Source organism: Nanorana parkeri, unplaced genomic scaffold, assembly GCF_000935625.1.
Source record: "Nanorana parkeri isolate BGI_ZX_2015 unplaced genomic scaffold, ASM93562v1 scaffold152, whole genome shotgun sequence".
Lineage (NCBI taxonomy): Eukaryota > Metazoa > Chordata > Amphibia > Anura > Dicroglossidae > Nanorana > Nanorana parkeri.
The window spans coordinates 392,130-403,091 of record NW_017306420.1 but is presented as its reverse complement, the minus strand read 5'-3'; the positions used below and the strand labels follow the sequence as shown (position 1 = coordinate 403,091).

Sequence of the window (10,962 nt, the reverse complement as noted above, 5' to 3'; positions counted from 1 at the left end):
ATTCCTAATGTGGACGCAGGCAGCAATACATAACTGATGGGGATTTGAACACTCCCTCATGCTATCCAAAACTAAAAATAGAAATAAAAACTTTTCACAGGTGTTTATCTTTAGAAAAAAACATTTTGGCAGTGGTGTGGCTTTAGGGGTGCCTATAGAACTGTATTATGGAAAGCTTTATCAGGCCAGTTTTGGTCATGATTCACTTACCACCCACCTTCACCAATGCCACCTGGACAATTAAACTTAGTCAACCTTAAAATCCCAAGTGTTATATTTTTATGCTGTGCGCACGTCTAGTAAAAAAAAGGACCCTTATGGATGTTTTAACCTTCTGTAATCCAGTTTCTTTGACCCATGTATACCACAGACAAATTTTGTTAGCTAATTTGAAAATGTATAGCCATTTCATATTGGTCTTTAGTGTTGTTGAACAAATATGAGCAGGAAACCAAGCTTATGGGCTATGATATGCAAATAGACAGCAGGGTTGATTTGCTAGTAGAGGCTGTTCACAAGGTGAAGTAGTGTTCACTTTGAAATCCCAATCATGCGCAAGGAAAATATCTAAAGAATATTTTTTCTAAATGTGGAATCATTTTCCAAAAAATAGCCACCATCTAATGTCTCTAGTCGCCTTTTTTGTCTACTTTTACCTTTCTCACACAAGTAATTCACTATGTGCAGAAGCATTATAGCACAGAGGTGAAACAAACAGTGTAAACGTTAGGAGACAGTCCATTAATACAAGCAGCAGGCAGTTTTTGGAAAACCTGTAATTCCATTGCCAAAAAGAGAGGCAACTAAAAGTTTGTTGCTGTTTTTTGTAAGTAAATCCTAGCTGCTGGGTTGGCCGAATCCTGCTTTCATCAAATCTGGCTCTCTTTTAAAAAAGTTTGGACACCCCTGATCTAGAGAATCTGAAAGAAATCTATGGGTTCAAGGTAGATATTACAGCATTAACCGGTTATATTATTTTATGTGTTATTAGACCATTAATTTTATATTTCTATTTTATATGTTATTAGACCATTCATTTTATATTTCTATTTAAATGAACTAATTAATTGATTAATGTTTTAACTAGCATTTAATAGTGTACAAAAGCTTGTAACATAGTGCAACATGGGTTTTCTAGGGCTTTTGGAACTTATTGTGCTTAGGAAACGCCATTATGCATTATCACACCTCTCTAATTTTTGGTTTTCTCTGACTTAAAAAATGTTATCCAGTATGTTTTTATTTAGCAAATGGACCAGCTCACTTGTCTGGTGTACTGGCTAATTCTTAGGCAAATCTAGAGGCAACATAATTTCATATTAGTTTTGGATAGAGCAGTGAGGAGTTAGACCCTTTGTTAGGTTTTAAATACACTATGTCTCCACAGGGAAAATGTACTCACTCTAATTGCTCTGGTGCCCAGCGTGACACAGGTAACCTAGTAGGGATTTTAAACCTACCCCATTCATAACTTTAAAAAGTTTGGGTTTTAAATGAGAGAATTTCTGAATTCAGTCATAATTCTGTACTTTATTGTAGATTATAAATTGCTAATTTCTATATAGCAAAGAATTGTGTTACTGAATTCCTGAGAAGTTGTGAAAACTGTTCCCAATTAATACAGAACCTGGGAGCAGTAATCCTGCTGGTGGCATAAACACTTTAGAAATTGTCACTGACAAGCATTAGTTACATGTTAGCAGTGCCCACAGTTTGAATAGAGAGATCACATGTTAGAAATACATGAAATAGTACATAGCCATCATACATGTAGCCTTTGAACATTTTTTTTTTTAACTTACACACAGTGCTTATTCTACCACCAAATCAGACAACTGCTTTACATACGTATAATCCCTCTGTCAATAAAGTGATAATTTACAAGTATGGACATCAAAAAATAAAACAGCTGCAGTCAGTGGATGTTATGATGCAATCCCTTTCAAATTCTTTATTGGCATAAGTAATAGAAGACAGCGGCACTTTTACGAAACACTGCATGAGAAAACACAGGTGGGTAGAAGGGAAATAAAACACATTTCAAGATCAATGCACTGTCTTAGCACGAGGCAGCTCTGTCACACTTTAGATTTGCACTGAGCTGTTGCCATGCCCTTAAATTTAGCTCCCATCTGAACAGCGTCTTCTGCAGTTTGACATTCAGCTTAAAATTATAAATACTTTTTGAAAGTGTAGAAAATGTTAGAAATGTTTTCTGTACAAAATTTACAGCGTAAGACCCCTTCTATCTAATCCTGCCCTCCCACAAACTTGATTCATTATCACAGTCTATATAGCATTGTTCTTTCATGACTGCACAGCTAGTGATATCCATCTTTCACCACAATATTAGAAACAAATTATTCTACAATCTAAACAACCACATACAAATCCATTCTGTCACATAGTGAAGCCAAAACTGGCCATTTTATCGTAAAACTTGGCAGCCATTTAGTGTGTTCTGCTAAAAGTGCCTCAACCTCCCTTCATGGCCACTGGCTTTCAGTCAGCTGAGGCGGATTGGTTTACTGTACAAAATGGCTGTCTGTACCGTGACAAAGTAAATGGTAGACTTTTAAGATGCGTGTACAGTTTTTAGCAGAGACATTTGCAGATGGAATAAAAGAGATTTGCTTCATTTGAACAAACACGTAAAAAGCTGCATGTTTGGCAAGTGTATGGATGTCAGAGAATTCTTTGCTCTTCATAGCTGGAGGAGAAAATTAAGTTACTGAACTGATACCCAGCTGAGATAATGCATGTGGAAATAGCTGACATTCTAATACAAGGCAAAAGAAAATGCTGCATGTTTCAGATAGGCTATGTAAATCTGTTTCAGCACTATAGAAATGTGTTTTAGGTTCCTCTAGGTAGGGTTCCTCTAAAACCTTATAGCTCCTGACTGCATTATGGTGGACCATGACAGTCCTTTATTTCTTTTAAGATATAGATGTTTATAATTTTTTTTTTCATTTATCTATTTTTTTTTTTTTTTGCGGGGACTGAGTTTTAAAAGACCACTGAAAGCACAACACATATAGTGCAGCAGGAGATCTATAATATGGCCATTGTTAATATCTTGCTGACAATGCCATTAGCCTGGATGTCATATGTCTGACCTAATGATTTTATTACTTTCTGGCTCACTGACTTGGTACATGGTTTTAATTTCTGTATGCCTTTCCAATCTGCATGCATGCTTTGGGTCATTGGTTTAGAAGGCACTGAAGTCAGGAAAATCCAGGAAGCTGGCATTTTCAAACCAGCAAAGGCAGCCTACATATCTCTCTCAGTTCTGGTTTGCTTTAGACGGCATACACATTGTTGTGTGTGTGTTGAAGCACGTGTTAACTCATATACAGTAATGCTGTGTATGCACATTGCATTGTGTTCACATTTATTTTAAATGGCACAATAACAAGCACACAAAGTAAAAAAACAAATAAACTCACCTGCCTAACATGAGTTTTCTTGTGGTGCAATGGAAAAAATATGGTGTTTTTTGGCCCTTGGATGAGTGTTAAAGACTGAGCTGAACTGAAATGAATAGCCAATGCACAGAAATGTGCAAAACTTTCTATCTTCATTTAACTGTTTCTTATGGTAACATACGGAGTCTGTCCACTCCCACAACTCTTGGTTTTCGTTGCACTGGGGTCAGGAGCTAGGAGTGATCCACTGATATCACTGCATCTATGGTCAGTGTGTCGTGCACTATAGACATTCACGGAATCTGGCTCTCATTGCTGATGATAAGCTACCAACACATTTATGCATATCTATGTAAATGCTATCTGTATACATCAGCTTGTATTTAAATGTAAAGTTGTATTAATTTGTCCTGGCCAAACCCACACTGACCATTTGATTATTAAGACAAAGTCTGGAATGCCTCTGATTATGAACATTGGAACTGAAAACATCTCCATCTAGCATGAGCCAAATAATCTTCAAGCCTGAACATGTTCTGTCATTTTATAACTTGAGGCCATTGATATATTTAGTGGGAAAGGCAGTCTGCTCTGCACCTGAGAAAAATCTTTTCTCTGTGTAGGTGTTTAATTGTAAGAAAGGAAATAAGTCCTAGAATCTTTCTATTCAGAAAACTATGGTACAAAAAAATCAGGCAGGGTGAATACATAGCAGTTATTGTGTAGCGCTCAGCAATCATTGAGAAAAACCAATGAATCTTCTGTTGTAGTAAGAAAAGATCCACATGTGTGTTGGAGGGGAGTTTAGAAATAAAAATGTTCAACTTGACAGATGAGTGTTCTTTTAGCACTAAATGGTCTTGAAAATTTTTGTTTCTTTGTTTTACAGGGTAATAGCTAATTCATGAAATAATTTCCCAAAATATAAAAGTATGGGCTGCACTTAATACAGAGATGCATTGAGAATGTAGGGGGAAATAAACACATATATTTTCATATATTTTCATTCATTTTTGTCTTATTTTGATGTTTTTTATTAACTGTTTTTTTCCCCATAAATCATAAGGCCCCTTCCACAAAGGAGGTCCAATTGGGTCCACCTGTCAGTTTTTCAGGCGGACTCGATCGGACGCCCAATGCTACTCTATGGAGAGTGGGTCTAAACGGACTGTAATCCATTTACACCCAGTTACCCCTGGCTCCGGCCAGGTCCGGAAAAACAAATGGAACAGTGTTCACTTTTGACGGACCTGATCGTGCAGGATCTGGGGTAATTTGATGTAAATGGAGACATGTTCATTCACATCAGATTCCCTATAGATCAACATGGGGTCATTTAATTTTTTCCCTCCATCACAAGGTGGAGGAAAAAAACTGGATAGACACAACAGATCAGCGTGTGCAAAAGGGGCCTAACAGAGCTGGTAAGAGAAAAAAAAAATAATATATATATTTATATACATACACTGGATTTACACCATACAAAGCCTGAGCCACTGCCAACAGTCTTGATCTGCTCGTCGGTCCTAGCCCACTCCCTTGCCCAGTGCTTTCTCCTTAAGACAGAAAACCCAAAGGAAAATCATTTACATTCTTACGTACATATATAAGAAAAAAAAAGCAGATAAGTTTTAAAATCCTAATTGTTTGCCACTAGTAAAAAATTTTAAATGATGAATATTTTTATTGTCAAACAGCGAAGTGGAATCACTCCAGTAAGCAATGAAAAGGTTGCTAATCAAAAACCACTCCAGCAATGATGCATTCAAGGGACAACAAAGTCACTTACAATTAAAGGGGACAAACCTGCTGCAATTTATTCCCCACAGGGAATAATAGTGGGAAAGGTATTATAATTTGAAGGTGCATCTAATAAGGTGGTAATGCATCCATAAAGCATTAATTAAATTTTCCACTGTACCTCTGTGTGGAATGGCTGTGCTAGTCCGATTTAATTGGCCTCACACATCTATTTTTTATGTGTATTGCTATTCTGTCATCATTTTCCATTTGGAAGTTATTTGGACTCTTGGATCTCAGGTTAAATCAGCTTTAGTTTGTAGTGGAAATATTCTCTTAAAACATCCTGGGCAACATAAACCCAAACTACAGTTATGTTATAAAGTAAGTCCACATGTAGGGAACAATGCTGAGAATAAAACTATACATTGATGTTAGTATTTAGGAATAAGTAGAAACCAAAATGCCTACTTTAGAACTATTTTGTGTGTCCTCCTTTTTAAAACGTTCCTTATATCCACATTTTTGCTTATAAATTTATAGCTTCTTTTACATAAACTCATACTACAAAAACTTTTTCCTTATGGCACATAAACTGACTAGCACTAGTATACTGTAGTGACATAATGTATTGTAACAAATAGATAAGTTATACAAATATATGACATAATGGGACCAGGAACACAAATTACTGTGAATGTATATGTACTCCCTCTTCGGAGAGCATTGCATTAGGAAGAATAGGCACATGTGAGTTTACTTAACCTGTACAAAGAGGGTCAAATGTTATAGGTGGGGTCAGTGGGGTTGATCGAGGATAGAGGGATTTTTTATGTGGGAGTATATGGAAAGCCAATGAAAATCAAACTTTATTTAAAAAACAGCATAGTATAAGGAGACATAATCCTAAAATGGTGTACACAAGCCTCAAAAGGGGACAAACAGACATGTTCTTAATGCTTGTTGAGTACTCCACTGATGTCTCAAGAGGTGTATTAAACCTAATATCTCATTAATATATCTAAAGCTGGCCAAATTTTCGTTGCTGACAAGAACCCTCTTTCGATCCTAGCTCAAATAGCCCATCAAGCACAGACCAATGTCAAATTAGATAATCGTTTGTTAGCAATACTATTTCACCGATTTTCATTTGCGCATGTGCAGTGTTTTCACTGTGATTTTTTTGTATGAAAATGCCACTAATCCATCGATTTTCGCACGATTTGAAAAAAGTTTTCCAGCCTGACCGATCGTGGAAATTCAGCCAGGAGTACAGTAATTAAAATCATTAGTGTCCCATCAACTGATCAATTATCGTTCGAAAGACCATTCGTGGACCATTTCAGATGAAAATAAATAGGTGCATGGGCACCTTTACATTGAACTGTGAATAGCAGGATTCCAGGTGGTATTCAGCACATGTCAAATAGCCTAAGGCAGCTGTATGCAGTTTGGAACAAATGGCTCTATGCTGAAGGGGTGAAAAGCAATGATTTGCATGACTCTTCTGTAGTGTGTGATGGAATAAGATCGGTGAATACCTATGTTTTAAGAAGGCTTGACTGTGCTACACACTTATTAGAGTGAGGGCTTTTTGATCACTGTATTCCTTCTCACCATAACCTGTATGGTTATACTGTCTAGCTGGTCCTCATTTAAAAAAAAGGTACGTGATGGACATAAGTTTGGCAAAATCTGGGCTGGTACATAAAAATGTCTACAAAATTATTCAACAGAAAACCAAGTACATTTTTCATGTAATAGCATGTTTATGTCAAGTGAATATTTATGATCGCCCATGCAGCATTAACAAAACAAAATGCCTTGCGTGCTTTAACAAATTTAATTTCTCACCTCTCTGTATCATTCAGTAAATCCGTGCATTTCAATTTCAAAACTGCACTCTTCTTTGCACTGCTTTATTATGAACCTGAAGGACTTCTCCACTCAAAATCAACATTTTAGCTTGCTGTGTAGGTGAAACTTGGCACTCCCAAAAAATAAATCAAGTCTTTTTAGAGCATACTTCTGCAGATTTAGCATGGTGTTGGCTGTGAACAGCATGCAGACACCTTCTACTACCCAGTTCCTTGTTTATAGGGTCAACCATGATGACAGGAGGTACATACAAGCTCAAAAGCTTTGTAGGATAGAATTGCAACAGCTAAGTGAAATGTAACTGCACTCCATATTACATATTGAAAATCGAATCTGAGTGGGGAAACCATGCCAAAACCTGAAGTAATATATACTGTATATACAGTGTGTGTGTGTGTGTGTATATGTATGTGTATGTGTGTAATGTATATATAATGTGTATATATATTCACAGGTAAATAATTTACTATATAGTACTGCTAATCAACTTCCTTGTTGTACCAATGCAATGGCACCATTACATACTTGTACTTAGATGTCTTTATCTAATTCACATAGTTTTTCCTCTGTAGTGGTTAGTTTTTAAAGGTGTAAAGTATAAAGAGTTATGCCCGGTGTACAGGTCCTCTGTACTGCATAAGATAAGCAGCATGCTGCCAGTAACTTAATCTAAGAACACAAGTAGACATAGATAAAACACAATAATTCAAGACATTTTGCAATCATTCCAGTCACCAATGTACAACCTTCATACAGTCAAATGCTTAAAACTGTACAGAGTCCTCACATTTCCTACTCAGGTGCGCTCATCAAAAATCATCTTAAAAAAATAAAATTGGTGTTTTGGAATTCTTAACATTTATCCCTTTAGATAGTGAAGGGCATATGCAAGGAATTTTCCTTCTCGAGGACGAGATTTTTTTTCCCCTTACACATTTACTGCTAGAGAGGACTGCAAAGCCATGATGTCACAACATCCTGTTTCTAGCTTATCGAGGTGCATAAACAGGGTCAGTTTTAGAGGTATGTGCATAACTGGCCCTCACATAACAATACAGCGCATATAGTGACCATCAAGAATGTCAATTGCTCTAGCCAAATTATACATTTTCTACCCTCCTTCTAGTGCTCCAGTCTCTAAGGAGAGTTGAACTTCCCTTAGTAGCACTTCCATCCACTGGTGGGCAAAGGCGGATGAGGCAGCACTGGGCTTGTTCTTGCTTTAGAGTGCAAGACTCCCGCCTGCTCTTAATCTTCACTGCCTTTCCTACAATTTCTTCCACCGTCAGATTATCCATTGCTTGAGGGGAAGAACAGTACTGTTCAGGACAGGGAGAAGGCAGATGTAGAAGAGGGGATACCGAGATGCTAATGTACCACACCCGATATCTGTCACAGCCTGCAGAAAAATGAAAGACATAATCAGTCTAGCTCTATAATACAATATGTACAATAGGGTAACTTTCCTATAATCTACTTAAAAATGTGTTTTTTATTTTTGTCTGTGTTTTTGTTAGAGCATTTCCCTCACTCCATACTGGGAGCTGGTAAACACAAATACTTTAGACAAGTCACTCACTCAGCAGATTTCCAAAAGTGGCCTGGATGAGAGAGGCGTCTGTTCCGCTTTGGCAGTTTTTCCAGCATCTCCATCAATTTGGTAAAAGTTGGTCTTTCCTCTTGCTCATAGGCCCAGCAGAAAAGTAGAATGTCCTAACAAAGGAGAGCACAATATGTTGAACAGAAACACAGACTGAAGATGCTCTGGCATAAAGGAATTAACTTAAAGTATAAAAGTATAACTAAAGCCAAAATGTTGTTTTGGGTAGAGTAGAGAATGGTGAAAACCCCTGTCAGTTTTTTAGCATGTATCATTTTGGCGATATTTCCTTTCACTTCCTGTCCTGTGGAGACAAATGGAAGTCAATGAAAGCTTCACCAATGTAAGAGAAATCCCTTTTAGGACACTTGTTACTGAAACAAGAGTCCCCATTGGAAGAATCCCTCTCTATTCCTGTCCTATTGGCAGCTCAGATTTTGATTTCTTTCTCACTTTCAGCATTGATGGTGGTCATCAACATCACCAGTTTTATTTCACTTTATTAAATAAAGACTAATGCATTTTATCACCATGATGTATAACTCTACATGTCATGTTGACATTCTGCAAAACATTCTGTTCTGCACAATATATTGTATATGTGTTCAGCCACACATTTGTGATGGTTTTACAGTCATCATTTCTTAACAAATGACTTGAGAGATGGGTATCATCAGAATCTGTCCAAGTTCAAGATGCATCTGGAAGACCTAACCAACATGACTAGGAAGTGCTGGGGATCTGATTTCTTTATATTGATCTTTGCAATGCAGGGATTTTTCTGCTCAATGCACCACATTTCAGTGTGAGACCACCAAGGGAACTTTCCAAGTTTATTTTTAGGCTTTAAAGCGAACTTTGTCTGTGTAGGAAAAAGCAACAGACTTACATTATTTGTCCTCGCCAGCAGTTTTTATTTACCTTCCTTCTTTTTTTCAACACTCTGTTCAGCCACCAGCTTTAAAGAAAAGTCTTGTGCATCAGAGTCATAGCCTACATCGTGCTATGGACTGATTGATCCACATGCAATGAGTGACATGGACCTTTAAGAACCAGGTACCATCAGCTGCCTGCACTAAACCGAGTGCTGGAGAGGGGTTGGAAATGAAAGCAACACCTGTTGCTTTGCATTGAATGGGCAAAGTGCAGGTTTACTTTAAGTTAGCTTTAGTTAGAAAGTGCAAACATGATCTGCACATTGTTGTTACCCACAGAAACCAACCAATCAGGTCTCACTTATCTGCACTTTAGGGCAGTCAGTGTGATTGGTTGTCATAGGGTGCTGTGCTTTGCAAAATATTCCTTTTTTCTTAAAAAAAAAGCCAGTTATTTTGTTATCGCCATTGATTATTCAGATAAGAAATAACAGCTATGCTTTGCATTGTTGAAAATAATCTACAGCCTCTTCAAGCTCATACTTGTACGGTATATTTAACTTCATTGTGAAGCTGTTTAACATATCTGTTGGCAGAACCTCTTAACCATTCCACTTCTGAGCATAACATATATTTTCTTTCTCATTAAAAAAAGGACTTATTCCCTACTGGTGAGAAAGTTCCAGAGAGAGCTATTAAGGCTGAGTTTAGAACTACATTATGAGGAATTTTTAAATTTGCCTCCTCGTAGGATTCTCAAACAAATCATCTGTTAGCAAATGTCTTTAGTTTTTCATTTTTTTTTGTAAAAGTAGAAAGCATACATGGATTTCCCTGGAAGCCTGATTTAGCAAAATATTTGAATGATAAGTTGAGTAAAACCATTAAATGTGCTTGACCTGGTCTGTGACACAATACATTTTCTCAAGCTCATAAAGTCAAACTGCATTGTGTCTTCAGCATCTATTTTGAATTATATATAGTGCTTACAGTGTGTGTTTTACAAAATAAAGGGAGACAGTACAGTTAATCCATAAGTGATACAAAGTGTAGTAACTGTGTCAGGGATGAGCTGGTGGAGAGAGTAAAAGTACAGCTTCCCTGTAGAGGTACCTAAAGGCGTACAGAGTAAGAAATAGCTGTACAGTTTGGGGTAGGGAGTTCCAGAGGGTGGGGCGGGTGAGCGTCTGGAGAAGTCCCAAGGGCGAGCATGGGAAGAGGTGATGAGAGAACTATAGAGAGGGAGGTCTTGGGAGGAGCAGAGTGGAAGGTGTGGGTGATATTTTGCGACAAGGTTGGTTATATAGCTTGTAGCGACATAGCTATAGTTGTGAATGGCTTTGTATGTTGTTTGTACTTTATTCATTGGGCACGTGGAAGCCTGTGGAAAGATTGGCAGAGGGAAGCAGCAGATACTGAATAGTAGATAAAAGTGGCA

The 10,962-nt window shown here is 37.4% G+C and overlaps 1 protein-coding gene across 1 annotated transcript in view; it reads right to left on the bottom strand.

The window, feature by feature from the left end:
• Positions 1-8,624: 8,624 nt before the first annotated feature.
• KSR2 (kinase suppressor of ras 2) overlaps positions 8,625-10,962 on the bottom strand; it is a 340,057-nt gene continuing 337,719 nt past the window's right edge. The window contains exon 19 of the mRNA XM_018554273.1: positions 8,625-8,762. Within this exon, the coding sequence (XP_018409775.1) occupies positions 8,625-8,762 (138 nt within the window). The remainder of the gene's footprint in view (positions 8,763-10,962) is intronic.